This window comes from Herpailurus yagouaroundi, unplaced genomic scaffold (genome assembly GCF_014898765.1).
Source record: "Herpailurus yagouaroundi ecotype Mexico unplaced genomic scaffold, PumYag 428, whole genome shotgun sequence".
Lineage (NCBI taxonomy): Eukaryota > Metazoa > Chordata > Mammalia > Carnivora > Felidae > Herpailurus > Herpailurus yagouaroundi.
Genome location: NW_024412645.1, coordinates 5,650,339 through 5,671,091, shown reverse-complemented (window position 1 = coordinate 5,671,091; position 20,753 = coordinate 5,650,339). Strand labels below are relative to the sequence as shown.

At 51.4% G+C, this 20,753-nt stretch overlaps 1 protein-coding gene across 3 annotated transcripts in view; it reads left to right on the top strand.

Moving 5' to 3' along the window:
* Positions 1 to 20,753, top strand: part of MYO18B (myosin XVIIIB) — a 256,340-nt gene that overhangs the window by 31,582 nt on the left and 204,005 nt on the right. For all 3 annotated transcript variants that reach the window (XM_040463958.1, XM_040463959.1, XM_040463960.1), the window contains 4 exons: positions 960 to 1,102; positions 1,901 to 2,001; positions 2,333 to 2,396; positions 12,544 to 12,688. In XM_040463958.1, coding sequence (XP_040319892.1) covers positions 960 to 1,102; positions 1,901 to 2,001; positions 2,333 to 2,396; positions 12,544 to 12,688 — 453 coding nt within the window. The remainder of the gene's footprint in view (positions 1 to 959; positions 1,103 to 1,900; positions 2,002 to 2,332; positions 2,397 to 12,543; positions 12,689 to 20,753) is intronic.

The window sequence follows — 20,753 nt, the reverse complement described above, 5'->3', positions numbered from 1 at the left end:
AGTCCAACCCAGACAGTCTGGCTTTGGAGCTATAACCCCTGGGCCCGTGTTCTTAATGCTTCTTTCACTTTTGCACCCCTAAGGAGCTTTCTCAGACACCCCCCACCCCCCAATCATCCCCCACTGTGAAATTTTACTGCCATAGATATACCATGATCTCTTCATGCAGTTTATGCACATCTGTGCTTTATACATAAGAAAACAAAATCCCCCCTACCCACAAGAATCCGCTTTTGCCCTCTTGGGGGCAATACATAGCCTAGGCTATGAGAGGTTAACTGATTTGCCCCAAATGAGCTAACTAGCAAAGGCAGAGCCCATGTTCAAATTCCTTTAGCCACCGTGTGTGTTGCTGCTTTGCTGGGGTTATTCTAGAGCTTTATTGATCACCTACTCTCCACCTAACCCCCGGGAGGGCCTGGGGATACAGCGGGGAGAGGCACCAGTCTTGGCTCTCCCCAAATGTAGCTCTGCCGTGAGTGCGTGTACTTGAGGGTGGGAGTCAGGAAAGGCTGTATCCAGCACCTAGCACAGTGCCTGGTGCATAGTAGGTGCCTAAGAAATAACTGTGGCGAGAATGCAGGGCTTTTCAAGGCTGTGGCTACTCTGTGAGCTCCCTCAGAGCAGGTCTGAGAATGTTAAGGCCCTGCCTTCCTTCATCAGGCCCTGGAGGCCCCTGTCACTGGACTGTAGCTATCCTGACCCTGTGTCTCGACTCAGTCTTCTTGACTCAGTCTTCTTCCCCCTGCACTCTGCTTGCAGTACACAGCCAGGGCAGCAGTGAAATGTGTGTGGTCTAGTGCTGAGTTGGGGGTGGGGGTGGCGGGGAGCCTGCTGGGGGTGTTGGGAACAGATGGGCTTGGACCAGTGCAGGTGCCAGTGGGGAAGGTGGTCCTGTGAGAGGTGGGGGTGGCAGCTCCAGGGCCATGGGTGACTCGCTGCCCCGTGCCCCCCAACAGTGGAGAAGATCCGAGCTACCTTCACCGTCCTCCGGGCTTTTGGCTCTGTGCCCACCGGCCATAGCTGCAATGCCACCCGGTTTGCCATGGTGATGTCGCTCGATTTCAATGCCACGGGGAAAGTCACGGCCGCTCAGCTCCAGGTGAGTGCTCTGGGAGGACGTGCTGCAGCGTCCCCAGGCCCACTCAGCAGAGGCCACATATCCCCCCGGGACCCTGGAACGTGTCTAAGTGGTTGTGACTCCCCCGACGGTGGCCACCTCCTCCCCGACGCACTCAGCGCCCCGGACCATCGCCAGCCTGTCTGCGCCTCGGAATGTCACGGGGATGAACTATTCATGAGTAAATACATACCTCAGCCGCTCATTAGCTGGGTGTTAAAAGCATAAGCTGAAATCAAACAGACGCCCGCCGGCCTTCCGCGAACGTCCGCGTGTAACCAACACATGGCTTGTTTGTTCCTATCTCCACAATCATCCATGCCGATTCCCTGAACCTCAAACAGGCTGTTTAGGCAGAAAATAGGATTAGGTTGTTAGAAGGGTTGTTTGTACATCGAGCCGGGATGACGTCCAGGCTCCAGGAAAACTCCTCGGTGCCCAGAAGTCCCTCTTCTGTCCCGGCCCTGCAATTCGACCATCAGTCACCACTTGGGGCAGCTTAGTAAGCTTCTGTTAAATAAGAATATGTTGGAGAGTGGCTCTGGTTGATTGTGATTCCCTTCGGATGCTTTCATCGGAAGGGGTCTGTCGTGTCAGTTGAGTCCCTGGATGGGCTCTGGATCAGCGAGATAAATGAGCAGTTTCGATGCGGACGTGTCTGGCAGAGCGTGGACCTGAGCCGTGGCCCCAAAGAGCGCACCGGGGGGGGGGGGACACCCCAACAGGCCCTCTGGGTAGCTGGCCACCCGGCTGACCGTGTCCCGTCCACTCCCATTGCAGACGATGCTCTTGGAGAAGAGCCACGTGGCCCGACAGCCAGAAGGGGAAGGCAACTTTGAGGTTTTCTCCCAGATGCTAGCTGGGTTAGACCTGGATCTCAGGTGAGTGACGGAGACCTCAGCAGACGGCAAGGACTCATTCAGACCGACTGTTCTAATATTACCCAGGAGCGAGTTCACACAGCCGATTAGCAGAAAACCTGGAGGCAGACCCACTCCCCTGGGTTTAGTTTGTGATTCTTTGTGCCAGAAAACACTTAGGAAAGATCCACGGGTGGGCAGTGAGTGAGGGATATTCCAGAAACGGGCCTGGGGCCGGCAATGGGACCGTCCGGGCCACGGGGTGGAGCCCTGTGTCACGATGTCCCCTCGCTCCGCCAGGTCGCTGATGTGGGCGGTCCTTCCCTTACTTCTGTCCCTTCTCTGCTTCCAGGACAGAGCTCTACCTACACCAGACGGCAGACAGCAGCTCCTTCGGCATGGGCGTGTGGCCTAAGGTAAGGAGAAGGTCCTTCTGGGGTGTGTGTGGATGTGACCAGGGGACGCGAGGGTGATGCAGGGTTCCCCGTGCAACTCTTCTCCTTTACCAGTGGGGTTGCTGGCTGGACTGGCCATGGGGGCGGGCCTGGGCTTGTAGGGTGTCTGAGACGCGCACACATAAAGGGAAGCAGGAGGTGGGACGCAGAGAGGTAAGAGTGTGGGCTCTTGCCTCAAATCCTGGCCCTGATATTTACTAGACACGTGATCCCAGGCCGTATTATTGGTGATTCACGTGGGTAGGTGCGGTCAGGGGTGGCTTTCCCGGAAGACGTGGTCTGTGAGCAGACTTTGAGAGATGGAGTCCTCTTCAAAAAGGCCAGGTGTTTGCTTGTTTGTTTACTCTTTTATTCTTTTGTTTACACCTCAACAATTGTTTTCCGAGTCACTCCCCACCCCACTACACCCACCGCCAGCTCCCGTGCTAGGCCTGCGTTAAGTGCTGGGTTTATGGCCTCCGTCCGTGGGGTTTTACTCCATCAGGAGAGACGATATGGGCATTAACGCAGTCATGTGGGATATAAATGCGGCAGGGGTTGCACAAGATGCCGTGGGCACAAAGGACCGTTGAAAGAGCTACTTGGTCTCAGACAGAGAAGGCTTCCTAGCTAGGGTGACATTTGACTGGGTTTGGAGGAATGAATAGGAGTTCACCATGGAAGGGAGGGTCGATGATTTCCACACCCAAGCCTTTCAACAAACGTATGATCCGGGAAAGAGAGAGTGCTGGAATTATGGCGTATCTTCAGGTCCAGAATGAATTGCAATCGACAACCTCACACCAGACAGAAATTAACAAAGAATGGAGTATAGGCCCAAATGTAAAACCTAAAACCATGAAATTTCTACAAGAAAACAAGGGGAAAATTTCTCCAACTTTGTTTTAGGTGAAGGTTTTTCAGATGTGACACCAAATGCACAGGTTATAAGAGGACAAATAGATAAATTGTATTTCATCACAATTAAAAACTTCTGCTTTTTTTTTTTTTTAAAAAAAGGTTTATTTATTTATTTTGAGAGAGAGAGAGAGTGTGAGCAGGGGAGGGGTAGAGACAGAAGGAGAGAGAATCCCAAGCAGGCTCCTTACTGTCAGCATAGAGCCCGATGTGGGGCTTGAACCCAGGAACCGTGAGATCATGACCTGAGCCAAAATCAAGATTTGGACGCTTAATCGACTGAGCCTCCCAGGTGCCCCAAGAACTTCCGCTCTTTGAAAGACACCATTAACATGAAAATACAAGCCACAGACTAGGGAAAAAATATTTTCAAATCACCTATCTGATGAAGTTTTGAATCCAGACTATATAGACAACTCTCTAAACTCATAAATGCAACCTGACAAAGAAGGCGGGCAAAAGATTCCAACATACACTTTGCCAAAGAAGACACGTGCATGGTCGATAACGCACACGAAAACATGCTCCACATCATTAAAGAAATTCCAAGTAAAGCCACAGCACCCTGCCACTACACAATCACCGAATTATCTGCAGCTGAAAAGATTGGTCACACCAAGTGCTGGTGAGAACTGGGGCCGCTGGAGCTCTCCCACCCGGCTGGTGGGGATGTGAGACAGCACACCCGTTTGGGAAAACAGTTTCTTGCAAAAGGTACATGTTCACCTTCTCTATAATACGCTAGTCTACTCTGGGCTATTGATACAGGAAAATAAAGGTGCATGTTCAGACAAAGGTGTTTACGTGACAGTTCGTAGTTTCATTTGTAATAACAGGGGCATGGGTGTGGAGTAGCCATAAAGGTGGCGTAATAGCCGTGAAAGTGAACGAGAGGCTGGCGTATCCAAGGGGGCGATGGCTCAAAATCGTTACGCTGAGTGAAAGCTCTCAGATGAAAGAGAGACTAACTGTATGAGCCCACGTATGTGACGCTCGAGGAATTGCAAACTAACCCACAGTGGCAGAAAACAGGGCCGTGGTTGCCTGGGCATTGGGTGTGGGCAGGAGGAGGGGAGAGAGGATTTATAAAAGGAAACTTCTGGACCGTGGGATGGATGTTGCCTTCATTGTGGCAATAGTTTCATATGTGTACACATCAAAGCTTATCAAGTTTATTTATTTTTTAATTTTTATTTAAAAAAGTTTTAACGTTTACTTATTTTTGAGAGACAGACGGACAGAGAATGGGTGGGGGAGGGGCAGAGAGAGAGAGAGAGAGAGAGAGAGAGACAGAATCCGAAGCAGGCTCCAGGTTCTGAGCTGTCGGCACAGAACCTGATGCGGGGCTTGAATCCACGAACCGCGAGATCATGACCTGAGCCGAAGTCGGTCGTTCAAATGACTGAGCCACCAGGGCGCCCCCAAGGTGCCTCTGTACCTTTTAAAGAGGAATAGTTTATTCTTTGTCAATTATACCTTGATAAAGCTGTTCACACACACACACACACACACACACACACACACACTGCTAGGGACCCTCCACAGAGCTGCTGATTCAGCAGGTCTGGGGCAGGGCCTGGGAGTCTGCATTCCTCAGAAGCTCCCAGGTGATGTTGATGCTGCTGGTCCAGGGACTGCGCCCCCGCTTTAAGAACCACTGACATAGAGTTTATTTCTGCAGTAGGAGTAAGATGATATGGCTATTCCCTCCTTGTTTTTTTTTTTTAAGTTGATTTATTTATTTTGAGAGAGAGAGAGAGAGAGAGGGAGAGAGAGAATCCCGAGCAGACTTTGTGCTGTCAGTGCAGAGACCGATGCGGGGCCAGAACTCACGAACCATGAGATCGTGACCTGAGCCGAGATCAAGAGCTGGATGTGTAGCTCAGTGAACCACTCAGGAGCCGCACAGCGATTCCATCCTTACGCTCTGGGGGCTAATCCACTCTTCCTCTGACACCCCGTGTCACTGGCGGGCACCCGCGGTATGGCTTTCTTTCATCCCCCGTGACTGGGGACTATTAGGATCCCAGCCCTTGACCGTGACAGCACAGGATGAGAGTCTCATCCAGCCCTGCGTCTTCCCGTCTGTTTAAATGAAATCTGGCCAAGTGGATCCATGGGAGTCTGCAAGAAGGTTGTTGTTTTGGAGGAGAAGGGCCCCAGCGGGGTCCCTGTGAGCTCTCCCCAGCCTGAATTTTTGTTAACAGTCCGCACACGAGAATGGGTCACAGCGGGGAATCCGTGTCAGGGAGGCTTTTGAAGTAGTTTTCTTCTTTTGTGTGTTTCTGGGGGGTGTTTTTGTGTTTTTTTTTAGTCCGGTTGATTTGTGGGAACGGGTGGGGGCAGGCTTTGTTCTCTCCCCACTACCTGGCAGGTATCCAGGGAAGATTTTCTCAGTGTGCTAAGAGCAAAAATAAAGTCTGAAAAGTCACCGGTCCTCCATACCAGCCTGGGCGAGTTATCTGGGGTTGGGTGGTCCCGGGACTGCCTCCGTAAGGGAACTTGGTGGTCGGGAAGTCCCCCCAGGCATGGGAGTTGCTACATACAAGCTCCCAAAGCTGCCAGACGGAGCTAATAGAAATGCAGGATGCCTAGAACTTCTGTATCTCAAAACGGACCCAATGTACAGCAAGGTGACTGTAGGTAAAGACAGTGTTTGTTCTGTACGTCAGATTTCTTAGGAGAGTGGATCTTACGTGTTCTCACCACACGCAAAAAACGGTAACTACGTGGAGTGATGGATGCATTAATTAACTTCATTGCGGCCATCATTTCAGAACGTGCTTCTATCAAATCATCACATTGCACACCTAACAAGATGTCATTTTTATCTGTCATTAGAACTCAGTGAAACTTAAAAAAAAAAAAACAAAAAAACAACCCACAGGTTGTCCAGTGAAGTCTGAATTTCAGATAAGAGTGGAATAATTTGTTTAGTATAATTCTGCCCCAAATACTGCGTGGGCAGGCCTGGAGGGTTGGGGTCGTATCAGAGAGGGCTGCCTGGAGGAGGTGAGCCCAGAGAGTGCCCAGTGAGGATGGACAGGGGTAGTGAGTCCCGCATCCCTGCTCCGCCAGACGTTGTAGGGAAATGTACTTATACTAGAACAGTACCCATCGTTCATCAGAGATTCCAGTTGAACTATATGTCCTGCCTTTCACCTGGCAGTTCTACAGCCCAATTCGTCCCTGGCCGAGGCTTCTTCCTCCTCCTCCTCGCCAGTCCTGCTGACTCTGATCAGTCATGCTTCGACTTTATCTGTAACCGTCGCTTTCCTTGTCCCCTGAGAATTCATTGGCGACAACGGTTAAGAAATGGGTTCTGGAGTCGGACAAATCCAGGTGCGAACCCCAGCAGCCGTCGGGTGGCCTTATGGAAGGTGACTCCATTTCCGTGGGCCTCAGTTTCCTCACTGGTAAAACCGGGATGCTGATATTCCTCCTGGCTCCCAGGTTAAATGAGATACAGCCTACCAAGTGCTCGGACTCTTAGCTTTTATGATTATGATTTATTGGCATTCTTCACTGTTACCTTGTATGGCAGCACTGGACCAGTTGGGGGGGGGGCAAGGCCTCAGTGGCCCGCGAGCCCCTCAATCCATGCTTCTTAGCAGTACACCCCATATTTTTTTTGTCTCATTGGCCTTATGTCTATTCCCTGGTGTATGTATGTGTGTGTGTGTGTGTGTGTGTATTAAATTTTTTTAATGTTTATTTATTTTTGAGAGACAGAGAGAGAAAAGTGGGGGATGGGCAGAGAGAGAGGGAGAGATAATCCCAACTGGGCTCTATGCTGACAGCAGAGAGCCTGACTTGGGGCTTGAATTCATGAACTGTGAGATCATGGCCTGAGCTGAAGTCAGATGCTTAACCGACTGAGCCACCCAGGCGTCCCCTTGGTCTACATTTTTTTTAATACGACATTATTTTTAGGGGCACCTGCCTGGCTCAGTCTGTCTTCTATGAATATTTTGTACAGTTCGTAACAAACTGGAGGTCATTAACACTTTCACGAACAATGCTTTTCATGACCAGACGTTCAGAGTGGAGTCATGATTCCCCAAACTGTTTCTCGAATGTTGTCCATTTACTGAAAAGGTTCTCAACTCTTTTGGTAGCTCTCAATAAGGAGATGATAAACACCTTTGTGCATCTATCCTGGGCTTTCGTGCCAGCGTGAGTGACCCCAGCTTCCCAGTCCTTCCCTGTCCAGGGAGAGACCTCCTTTTAATGGGTGTGTGTGTGTGTGTGTGTGTGTGTGTGTGTGGTCTCGATAACAATCTCTCATTGTCTTTGACACTCTTTGTTTGCTTATTATCGATCTGCCTACCACCCTAAGGTCCAAGAAAATGAGGGTCTTCTGTGTCCTGTTCACTGCTCATGTATTTCACAAGGCCTAGCGCTGAACCAGGCACACAGCAAGTGCTCCACAAATGTTTGTTGAGTGAATAAATGAACGAGTGGACCCCACTCACCGCAACTTGGCTAACCTTGTCTCAATTTTCCTGCCGCGGTGGCAGAACTGCATTAATTACACTTGAATCTAGCCCGCCGTGTCTTTAAAGGCATGGGCTGTGGAGACCTTGTATGTTTCTTCGGCTCCATTGCCTGCATCCCGGGAGCTGGGGTCGTTTGCTGGGAGGCACAGAGTACCCCAGAGAAGGGAATTCACGAGTTTGAGGCTCTCCTTCCTCAGCCAGCCTGGCCTCCGGGGTCCTTGAATATGGGATTAGCAGCGCCGTGGGCCTGGCTCAGTAGGTGGACAAACTCAACCTCGGCATCAATGGCTCTCATTCAGGGACAGTAACCGGCAGCTCATTGACATTCACTCCTCAATAGATATTTACTGACCTCTTTACATCCCAGGCACCGGCACAGAGAGATAACTCAGCTGGGTCTCAGGCACAAGGAGCCCATATGTTAGGAGGCAGGTGGGGGCTGCCACGGCCATATTGCAGATCGTTCGAAGCCAGAATGATAGAGGTGCTTGAATAGAGGTGTGTGTGGGCTGAGACCAGGCTGCAGGGGTAGAGGCATATCAAGGAAGGCTGCCCAGAGGAGGTGAGAGGGAAGTCGGGCAGGTGCACTGAGGCCAGCGTTCCTGCTCCAGGGAGCACCTGATGCAAAGGTGAAGGTGGAGAGACCTCAAACAGTGCAGGTGAAGAGTACAGGATGAGGTGCAGGGGGAAGGGGGGCAGTGGGCTGGAGCAGGTGCTCAGGGGGGAAAGCGCCGAGACCCACGGGTGGTGCCGGCCCTCGGGGGCGCCTCCGCTCGCTGTCAGTGTCCACCCCCTGGTCCCTGCACTGTGCCCTTGCTGCCTGCCACTTTCAGCTTTTAAATGGAACTTATTTGAGATCAGTCAGGGCACCAGGACCCATCTGAAATCACAAAGCTTTCATATTATTCTCTTCTTCTCTGTAATTTATTTTTTTGCAACGTAGCCTGATTTTTTTTTTTTTTAAAGTGCCCAGCAGCAGTGATAATAATAATAATCTTTGCCTCCCAGCAGTTGACTTCTGGCTGTTACCTTCCGGGCTTTGGCCCGAGGCACATTTATTTTTTTATGACCCGGTTGTCAACTGTGGAGGAATGGTCTCCAAACAGAAATGGGGAATCGTGCACTCTTGCCGGGGGCTCTGCCCAGAGCCTCCGCTTCCTTAATCCTCCTAATGGTCCTTTGAGGTGAGGGATTATTATCACATCTGATTTCAGGAGTAGTAACCAGGCTCGGAGAGGTGAGGTTACTTGCCTAAGAGCACACAGCTTGTAAATGTCAACCCTGTGTCGTGGCTGAAGATCCTGTGCCCTGGGTTCCGACCCGCTGTGCCCTCCTGGGTCATTTATGTCCTCTCAGCCTCGGGTTTTGCAACTGTGGAATGGGCAGAGCCATACCCAGCTTCTTGGTCTGCTCCTAGGACTGGAGGCTTGGAATTCCTCCTGCCCCACCCCAGTACTCAACATCACCTTACTCATTCTGTTTGCTTCACGCACCACTACTTTCTGGAAGCCTCTGACCCTCCCCAGAGTCTCCCAGCCCGCTCCCCCTCACCCCTGTCTCCAGGACAGCGCCACGCCTGGTTCACTTTCCGTGGAGCGTTGGGCATGCATTGGGCAGCGGCGGGGAAAGGTGTCCCGGAAAGCGGAACAGTCTGCCAGAGAGACGCAGTGGTGTGTGGGAACCAGCATTTATTTGGCACCATTGCGTGCAGGGCTGGGTGCTCCATACACGACTCATTCATTCCTCACAATGGCCCTCGGAGGAAGGTAGGCTACGATTTCCGTTCTACAGAAGCAGAAACTGAGCCCCAGTGCAAGGGCAGGAGATCTGTACAAAGTCACCCTGCTGGGGAGCATTGAGTCATGGAAACGTCCAGTTCTGTCTGACTCCAAATCCAAACCTGGCCTCTCTCTCTCTGCACTGTAGGGATCTCCTGGGTGCTCTAAGCACAGCCCAGTCTAATGTGGAGAGAACATTTTGGATTTTTTTTCCCCCACTAAATTACCTGCAGTCTTTGGTTGACCTTGAGTCTTTCCATCAGATAAACCCTGGGCGTCTTGTGAGTTGATTTTTTTTCCCATTAATTTTTTTTTTTTAATTGTGGTGAGACAACTAATTTTAAGCCTCCAACTGAGTGATGAATATATTCTTTATTTTTTTGTCGTTTATTTATTTGAGAGAGCGAGAGAAAGAGAGAGAGAATGAGCAGGGGAGGGGCAGAGAGAGAGAGGGAGACAGAGGATCCGAAGCAGGCTCTACAGTGACGCGGGGCTCGAACTCACGCACTGCGAGATCATAACCTGAGCCGAAGTCAGACACTTAACCTACTGAGCCACCCAGGCTCCCCCCAGTGATGACTATATTCTCAAATGCACCCGTAGCCACACCCCCAGATCAACACCTGGAATATTTCTGACGAAGGCTCCCTTGAGTCTCTTTCCAATCAGGGGCGTCCCTCCTGTCCCAGCATTACCAAAATGACTTTTCTTACTGTAGGTTGGCTCAGCTCATGCTTGAACCTCACGGAGAGGGAGTCATACAGTGCAGAGTCTTTGGTTCTCTGGCTCACGTGGTCTGTGGGATTCGTGCCCGTGGATGCACGGATCTGTGGCTCGTTCTTTTTCATTCCCTCGTAGCACTCCACCGCTGTTCCCTGCGACACTGCCCTTTGTGTATTCAGTCTCCTGTTGATAGACATTTGGGCTGCGGGCTGATCTCCACATTCACCATCTTGCTGGAAGGGGTGGCTTTCGTGACAGCATTAGGCAGAGGTGTTTGGCTCCCTGGAAATTTAAGCAACTATAAACATCTTCCTGATCCTAATTGTTTGGATCAGAAACATATACATTTGCCTCTCTCTATTTTCTGTTGCAACAGAGACGTGGGCGGTGGAGGGGGAGGTGGTGGGGAGGGAGGGGAAGAGAAACAGATTAAGCTTTGGGGAAAGTTTCTCCTTCTTTTCGCATGAGCTAAGTGGCAGATGATGGAGTCCGCCTGTAATTTAAATTCAAATGCTCAGAGCTGACAGTGGGAGCCATAATAAATGTGTTGCCACTGTCCTTTCGGTGTCCTTTCTGTGCCGCTTTGAAATCTCATAAATAACCGAGAACATGTTGGTAAGATGCCTTCCTTCCCTCCGTGTGCTCCAGTGGAGCAGCTGCGGTTGCTAGGTTGAGCTCCTGGTTGCTAGGGATTTTGTGGTCCTGTGGTGGCCCAGAAATATGATGGATCAGTGGAACATGCTTTTGCTATTAATTGAAATATTTTCACAGCGAATCTCTCAATGTCAGCGCATGCTTTGACGTCGGCCCGGTTGGTTGCTGATTCTCGCAGCCTTCTTTGCTAGTTAGACGTAGCTGGAGCGGAGGGGACAAGCGGCCTGGACAGGGAGTCAGAAAAGCCTGATCCTAGTTCTGTATCGGATGCTAATTTGCTGTGTGACCTTGGGCAAGTGTTATCCCCTCTCTGGGCGTTGGATTCCACAAAATTTAAGAACCTGCCAGCTTTACCAGCCTACAGTTCATCACCCACGCTCTGTAAGAGGGCCAAGTGCAAATCAGTTCCTCATTATCTGCCGGCGGATTAGTGACAAAAGAATTCTTGTCCCTAGCTCACTTTCTCTCAACCCAGCAGGTTTCTGGGCTGAGTCTCCTCGGCCAGATGGTGTGTGTGTGCGCGCAGGAGTTTCAGGCTAATTTTAATATTCAATCAAACATAATTGGGATCATAAATCTGAAAAAGAAAAAAACAACACCCTACAACCCATAAACATCTGATCATGTCACTTTCTCTTTCCTCCTGCTTAAAAAACCTTGGGCAGTTTCCCATCCCTTGCCCTGGCGAGAGCATACAGATTGCACTTCGTTGTTAAGGCAGATCAGTTGGTGGCGGCTGCAGGGGGTGGGGTCCTGGAAACAGTGGGGACTCGCTGGCTTGCTGTGGCATCTCGATCGATTAACGATGTCTGCCACAGGTCCGGGAGTATAGACAGGTGTGTGTATTTGCCAGGCCTGGTTGGAATCCAGAGCCCGTGCCTCTAACATCATACGTGAGGCCATCCCAAGTGGCACCTGCCAGCTTCTCAAGCTTTCTCGCTTCTCTGTCGGCCCCACCTCCAAAAATACCTGCTTCTGTGCCTGCATTCAGTTGACCACCTGTTGTCCCCCGAGATTTCCTTTGGTCACGTTGTTCCCTCTGCTTGTAGGGACTTACTGCATTAAATCGGTCAGTGACGCCTATGCCTCTTCCAAACTTCAACCTCAGTGTTGTCTCGCCTTCTAGGACAACCTCTATGACAATTTTGAGGGGGATTCATTGACGCCTTCCTGCCTCTGCCCAGACTCCGCCACTTAGCCTGCGTCACACTAAGTTTTATGTCTCTTTCCACGGCTAACCTCGAGAGGCCTTCCAAAGTCAAGTTCTGGGGTTCCCTCGGCTTTGCGTCCTCTGGGCCCCGCACACAGCAGAGCCTCAAAAACTCTACCCAGGGAACCCACGGGTGAATGAGAATCACAGTGCATTCCAAAGACAGATAGGAACGACTTACTTTCCCTGCAGTCTGAGCTCTGGGCGTCAACACTCCACAGCCTAATTGTGGGTAATTTACTGTGGTTACAAAGCGACCGCATTGTTCCCCCCTCCCCCCGCCCCCGAGTCTAAGCTTTTCATTCTCGCCACCCTGACGGCCTCTTCCTCTCTCCCTTTGCTCGCAGCCCGAAGACAAGCAGAAGGCGGCAGCCGCCTTTGCCCATCTCCAGAGCGCCATGGAGACACTGGGCATCTCGGAGGGCGAGCAGCGAGCCATTTGGCGGGTGCTGGCAGCCATCTACCACCTCGGCGCAGCGGGAGCCTGCAAAGGTGAGTCCTTCCTGCCGAGCTCACCTGCACTGCCAGCTGTCTGCCTTGGCAGGTGCCTGACGAGCCCCTTCTCTCCATGAGGCGGGACAGGATCAATCTGTCATCCTCTGTGTCTCCGGGACCGGTGTCTGGGAGGCCGCCGGACCAGGTGCCGTGAGATGGAAACAGGTCTGGGTTTTTTAAGCAAACCTCGTAGACCGGCGGCGGTGCCCCCCGGAGCTCTCCGTGATGATGGAGATGTTCTCCATCCGTGCGGTCCAGACCCAGCCCCTCGCTGCGGGTGGCCGTTGAGGACTTGACATGCAGCTAGTGCACCTGAGGAATTAAAGTTTTAATTGCATTACATTTTAATTAACATAAATTTAAATAGCTATATGTGACGAGCAGCCAGTGTCCTGAGCGCAGAAGGTCTCGGACGTTTGAGAGAGAGTTGGGTCCAAGCAATAAAGGTGCTGTGTTTCGATCTCGACATCTTGGAGATGCTCCCCACCATATGTGGTGAAGCTCACCCAGCCATCCTTGTCCTCCTGAGTCTGTCCCTGCTCTTAATGGTTTCCCCAAGATGGTTCTGGTCTTCTCTCTGGCCCTTGCCCCTCCCTAGCCAATCTTTATTCACCTTGCCCTGTAGATGATCTCTGTGGCAGCATTTCTGTGTTTCTCTATTCCTACTGTTTGCCAGTCTTTTTCTTTTCTTTTCCTTTTTTTTTTAATTGTTGCTCGGATGATTGCAGTAGTCTCATTGCTAATGACTACCTTCCTCCCTCTGTCCATCCTCATTGTGACCTTTGGGGTCTTTTCTAAAAAAAAACCCACAAGCCTATTGTGTGCCATTCCCCTGCTTAGAATCCTCCCAAGTTTCTCCCTTGCCTGCTAAATCAAGTAAACTTCGTTGACTTGGCATTCAAGGCTCCTCCCTTCCCTAACCAATTTCTTTGATTTCTTTTGACACTGTAAAAGGTCCTGGGGAGAGTAGGGATCAAGATCAGTGTGGTTCCTGCCTTCTGGAGGATTATGGTGTCTTGTATTGTGATTGTGTCCTTGTCTAGCTCTTTCTAGTAAGGAGTGACTTCCTTGGGGCCCAGGACATAGAGCTGGGATTTACTTGTTGAATGAATACATGTGAATTGAAGGCTGTCCTCTGAGGGCTATGCACTGACTCTGGCTGACATTCTGGGTCATTTGTCTGTGGGCAGCAGACTTCTGGAATATTCTGGCATGTCATTCCTGCCATCCCCACACTCCTGGGCCTTGGGGCTCATTCTGTTGATTCTCATACACGCGAGTTGCATATATTTGGCCCACTGATTTGATTTTGGAAGTTTCTAGGAGTTATGCTGAGTCAGAAATAAGTAAGGTGGGGACTCCACAGTTAGTCCAAACCAAGGACAGACATGGTGAAAAATCAAATGCCACTCGCCTTTCTAAAACTCAGTCGTGGGCCATGCTTGACCCCTTGGCCATTGGGGCACCACCATCCTTTTGCCCACGGGACTGTAATGTGTCCCAGCCTCCTCGCCACTGAGACCAGCCTGAGTCACGCACACCATGGTGTGAGAACGTGGTCCCATCTCTGACCTGGGCTGCATTTCTTTTCCTGCAAAGCTCTAATCATCTGGTAAAATCCCCACCTCTGCATCTGACTCTGTCATCCCGAGGGTCAGCAAAGCATAGCTTGTGGGCTAAATCCAGTCGGCTGTGTTTCTGGATAACAGCAGGCTAAAAATGGTTTTTGTATTTCAATTAGATGAAGATCTATCTATGTATGTGTAATATTTGGGGATGTATGAACATTTCTTTTTTTAATGTTTACTATTTATTTTGAGAGAGAGAGAGAGAGAGAGAGAGCAAGCAGGGGAGGGGACAGAGAGAGAGGGAGTCAGAGAATCCGAAGCAGGCTTCACACAGTCAGTGCGGAGCCCGATGTGGGGCTTGAACTCACGAACTGTGAGGTCATGACCTGAGCTGAAGCCAAGAGTCAGCTGTTTAACCGACTGAGCCACCCAGGGGCCCCAGGATGTGTGCGAATTGTATGGCGTTGAAATGATAGTATCCGTAATTAAAGTTTTATTGGAACATGGTCGCGCCCCTTCATTCACGTGCCCGTGGCTGCGTTCCTGCCACAGTGGCAGAGTTGAGTAGTTGAGGCAAAGACTGTGTGGCCTGCAAAGCTCCAACTAATTGTTATACAGCCCTTTACAGAAAAAGCTGGCCCCTCGTCATGGAACGTCATAGCAAGGGGGGATCTTCGTGCCTCTGCAGGGCCTGTTTATGCTGTGAGAAAACTCCTCGGTCCTCTTTAGACCCAAGCCAAGCCAGAGAGAGGATGTTAGGAAACTGGCTCTGCCCTCAGCCGGACGTGTGACCTTGAACAAGTTCCCCTGTCTCTCTCTGCTCACCGTTTTGTCAGATGTGAAATTCTGCGGTCGGGCCAGATTACAGGTTCTTAATCTTGGGAGCTTGTTTCCTGACGGTTCTGGAGGCTAGAAGCTCAGGTTCAAGGTCAAGGTGCCAGCAGGGTTGGTTTCTCCTGAGGCCTCTCTCCTGTGCTAGGAGAGAGCTGCCTTCCTGCCGCGTCCTCACATGGCCTGCCCTCCATTCATGGGTCTGTCTGTGTCCTGATCTCCTCTTCTTGTAGGACACCAATCACACTGGATCAGGGCCCACCCAGACGACCTCATGTTACCTTAATTATCTCGTTAAAGGGGCGCCTGGGTGGCGCAGTCGGTTAAGCGTCCGACTTCAGCCAGGTCACGATCTCGCGGTCCGTGAGTTCGAGCCCCGCGTCGGGCTCTGGGCTGATGGCTCAGAGCCTGGAGCCTGTTTCCGATTCTGTGTCTCCCTCTCTGTCTGCCCCTCCCCCGTTCATGCTCTGTCTCTCTCTGTCCCAAAAATAAATAAACGTTGAAAAAAAAAACATTAAAAAAAAATAAATAAATAAATAAAATAAATAAAGTACCGGGCATTAGTACTTTAACATACGAACTTGGGGAGGACATAATTCAGCCCACAATACATCCCAGTCCCTGAGATGAGCCAACGTCTACCCTGTGCCCGGGCCTGGCAGGGGGAGGGATGCGGGGGGCTGTGAGACTACTGTCCCGTCTTGAGAATTTATCATCTTATTAGGAGACACGAGACTTCCAAACTGGGACCAGCTTTGTGAACAGGTTGGGCTGAGGGAGGGCTTGCAGAGGTCAGACCAGGAAAGCCCTGAAGGTTCAGAGTCGGGGCGCCTGTGGTTGGGGAAGAGCCGAAGGAAGCAAGCCTATTGTACAGAACGGAAAACCGAGGCTCTTGGTGCAATTAACCAGGATCAAGAACCAGACTTGTCTGAGCTTTGGTGGTCTCCTCTTTGATGGGCAGAACATGGGGTTGATGCGTGGATTAAACGGGATTTGGAAGAGGAAGCTGAACGGGACTGGGTCCCACAAAGCAGACGCTGAGACAAAGATTTGGGTGCACGTGGCTCTTCTGGGAGGGGATCACCCGTAGGGGAGGGAGACAGGGAAGGGAAGATGGGTGATAGTGATACTACGTGCTTTAACGAGCACGTCACCTGTGGGCAACTGGAACCAGTTTCACTGGGGACCTCTGGGCGACTCTGAGGACCATGGCTCCCAGTGGTATTGCCTGGAGACAAAGGAGCTGGAATATTTACCCACTACCTCCTGCTTCTCCGTGGTTGGAGGTTGCATGAACACCTGCCCTTCCAGCCTGTGCTGGGCTTGAGCGAAGCATGTGCCTGCAGCCAGCGACAGCAGAGAGGCACAGTCAGGTGCCGCAGTGACAGACCAGGGACACGTATGGGACAGGAGGTATGGGAGGTCCTCAGTAGCAGCCAGCTCGAGGCAATCCTTCAATAAAAGGCAAGTCTAGGATTTTGTTGTTGATCCCAGCCTAGGTGACCCTCCCAAGGTGGCCCAGCCGGTTGCCTCTTGGCTGCACTTAGCTGACACAGGATCGCTCCCACCAAGGCACTCTATAAGCCCTGCAGACAGGTGGGACCTGCCTCCCGATTTCCACAGTCAACGTCAGCCCTCTCTGCCTTCAGTGTGACAAAACAGAGGCTGACAGAGCCCTCTGATCTGTTGACCTGTCACCAGAGGAGTTTGGTGGTGGAATTTCTCTTCTGGGGGCATGTGGGATCCCCCCTCCGATGTGGGCCCTGGGGACCTGACCCACACCTGTTGCTGCCTGTAATGATAAAAGGAAAAGTCACATTTATAAATATTTTATTAATACATGATTATGGCAATAATTTCTCCCAGCCTTCCTCCCTCCCTCCCCCCCCCACCCCCCACACCTTATAAATTATTTTAAGAGGAGCTGCCGTCAGTCAGCCCGGGAGGCCCTGCCCGATGATTTACTTACTATATATTCTGCTTTAGAAGATTTCATAATAGGTTGCTCTAAAATCAGCTATTAAGAATTTCAAAGTCATATATAAATGTCTTTGCTTTGTGTCATAACAGATCATTTTGAAATATATTAAGAATCATTTCCATTAATCAGGATTTTTTTTTATTAAAATGATGATCTCCTCCCAGCGCGCCTGGCTTCCGTAATTTATTTTGAGGGTCCTGATCTTTTTTTTTTTTTTAGTTTTTTTTTTTGTTGTATTTATTTTTGTGAGAGAGAGGGGGAGAGAGAGAGAGGGGGAGGGACAGAGACAGAGGGAGGCACCGAATCGGAAACAGGCTCCAGGCTCTGAGCCATCAGCCCAGAGCCCGACGCGGGGCTCGAACTCACGGACCGCGAGATCGTGACCTGGTTGAAGTCGGACGCTTAACCGACTGCGCCACCCAGGCGCCCCTGCCCTGATCGTATTTTAAAGACCAAGATCAGTCCCTTAAGGAACATTTTGGGCCTTATAACCGGACTCGGGGTGTCTAAACCTTTACGATGATATCAACCACCACCACGGGATTGGCTTTGGGTTTGACAGTTTCAAAAGCAACTCGTGCCGCGGTCACGCCTCTTGATTTGATTCGATTCGATTCAGGCGGTCATCTGGTGAGGACTCAAGAGTCGGCCTGCTGGGTGCGAGCTTTGGCTTGGCCACGTTGAGCCTCGGTTTTCTCCTCTATAAAATGGAGCGGCTAATGGCACCCAGCTCGCAGACTCATTGTGAGGATTCACTGAGTCAGTGCCCAAGAGTGTGGAGCACAGGACTTCGCTCTTGAAGTGTCGGTTCAGAAGTATTTGCCTTCGTTCATCACCGTCTGATAGATGAAAAAACAGAGACTCAGATTAAGTACGTGATGTACCCGACGTCACACAGCTAGTATGTTCCAGAGTGAGATTTGGAAGCTCAGTTGGTCTCCCTACAAATACCCCTCCGCTGTCCTTGCCTTAGCAACAGGCTGTTGCCATCTCCTGATGGGGAATCGGCTTGTTTTTCTGGGCCCTGGGCTGAGTGGTTGTGGATACAGTGATGTCATTGCAGCCTTAGGCCAGCCTGGGAGGAGTGAGGTCTATTACGATGCCCATTTTACAGATGCGGAAACTGAGGCTCGCCGGAGAACTTCATCCATCTCCCTCATGGTGCATAACTAAAGTCAGAGGTGGGATTTGGACCCAGGGCCTCCCAAGCTCCGAGCCCAAACTTGGGGGCCACACGTCCCGCCTCTCTTGCTCCGCGAGCTCCCACTTCTGTCCTCACAGGCTCCCGGAGGGCTGGCAAAGTCACTTTCTCGTCAGTGCACTTTCCAATACCAAACGCGTGGGTTTTCCTGACACCAACCAGTTTTCTGATTCTCCAGGCACCAATGGGGGGTCCAATTCAGTTCAGCTCGATTCAGACACTGGAGTTCAAACAGACCCCACGGGTTAAGGGCTCAGTCCCACAAGACTGTCCGACCTCAGATACCAGCCATCCATTTGGGCCACCTGTACTTCTGACCGACTGGTTGCAAAGTTGGTAATTTTCCAGAAAAGCTCACGGGACCCAGAAAGGCACTTTAGTTACTATCATCCCAGGGGCGCCTGGGTGGCTCAGTCGGTGAAGTGTTTGACTTCAGCTCAGGTCATGATGTCTGGGTTCCCGGAATTTGAGCTCTGTGCTGACAGCTCGGATTCTGTGTCTCCCTCTCTCTCTGCCTCGCCCCTGCTCATGCTATGTGTGCGTGTGCGTGTGTGTGTGTGTGTGTGTCAAAGACAATAAGCATTAAAAAAATAAGAATAAAGGATACAGCTCAGGAACAGCCAAATGGAAGAGACGTGTAGTGCAAGGCATGGGGAAGGGACTTCCCTGCCCTCTCTGGTCCGACCGTCCCAGCACCTTGATGTGTTTACTGACCCGGAAGCTCTCCGTGTTCTGTAGTTTAGGGCTTGTAAGGCAGCGGGTGATTAATCAACCTCCAGCCCCTCTCCCCTCCCCGGAGGTCAGGGGGTGAGGCTGAAAGTTCTAAGCTTCTAATCATGCCTTGGTCTTTCTGGCCATCAGCCCCTGTCCTGAAGCTATAGAGCACCACCCCTCCCCCCCCCCCGCCCCCCGCAGGAAGCCAGTCATTCATTAGTGAACAAAAGACCCTCCTCACTTCAGAGATGCCAAGGGTTTTGGGAGTTGTGGACCAGGGACCGGGGACAAAGACCAAATGTGTGCTTATGACAGGTGCCAAGCTTTGAGCAGGAAGCCCACTGGGCGCATGTGGGTGGTTCCAGGTGGATGGCACCCCAGGTTCTCAGCTCACTATGGGGTCCCAGCGTGCTCATGGCCCCTACTTCGTTTGAGCCTTCTGCGCCTACATCATACACGGCCGCAGCATAACTCCTTGGGGCTGCTCTGAGCCGCGTCCTTTGGGGGGCTCATATCCTATGCAGGTCCCCGCTGACCCCTGAGTTCCTGCAGGGAAACATGCCTCCTCCCCACACCCTTCTCAATCCCATTGGCCCCTGTGACATGGTGGCCTTTATCCCAGGAGGCTGGCTGCCTGTGGGGAGGAGGGGGGCGGGCTGCCCTGTCATGAGCTCTGCCTGCCCCCCTCCCCCGTCAGTCGCAAAGTCAGAGGCATGCCAGGACGTGGAGGGGAAAGGACATGGAAGTTTTGCAGTCAGCCGGTTCAGATTTCAGCCTGGCCTTTTATCAGCGGGCTGTGACCTTGGCCAAGTTATTATGGAAGCTGCCTGAGCCTCAGGTGGGGGAGGAGGGATGGAGGGGGGACAAAGGATGTCTTAGAGCTATCTGGAGACTCCCCCAAGGTTGCAATGCTAATAACGCTCTGACTCTGGGCCGCTTCCCATGCACAGGCAAGGTGACTCCTGGCTCGGTTGGTTCATTAGATAGTGACTTGTTCTGGGGCGCGTGGGTGGCTCAGTCAGTTAAGCCTCCGACTTCGGCTCAGGTCATGATCTCGCGGTTCGGTTCGTGGGTTTCAGCCCCAAGTTGGGCTCTGTGCTGACAGCTCAGAGCCTGGAGCCGGCTTTGGATTCTGTGTCTCCCTCTCTCTCTCTGCCCCTCCCCCATTCACTCTCTGTCTCTGTCTCTCTCTCTCAAAAAATGAATAAATTAGCTGGTGGCTGTGTGTATGTTTTTTTCCCTTTTATTTATTTATTTATTTTTGATGTTTGTTTAATTTTGAGAAAGAGGTACAGAGAGACAGAGCATGAGGAGGGGAGGGGCAGAGAGAGAGAGGGAGACACAGAGTCCGAAGCAGGCTCCAGGCTCCGAGCTGTCAGCACAGAGCCTGACGCGGGGCTCGAACTCACGAACTGCAAGACCATGACCTGAGCTGAAGTCGGACGCTTAACCGACTGAGCCACTCAGGCGCCCTCCTGTGTGTTTCAAAGGCAGCAAATGGATGCTCTCTGGAACTCACTTGATAAGGCGAGAGAGGGGGAGAAGGAAATGGCAGGGGCTCTGGTATTTGAACTCAGGTTCCCCCCCCCCCCCCCGACTGTGTGATTTAACTTGTGCACAGTGATTTCCCCTCTCTGGACTCAGCTTCGGTGTCTGTGAAATGGCAATAAATCTGCTTACCTTCTCTGAGCATTCGATAGAGAGACTGGATGCATGACACCTGGCACATAGGAGGTATTCAGCAAGCCGTGACTTCCTGCTCTGTGC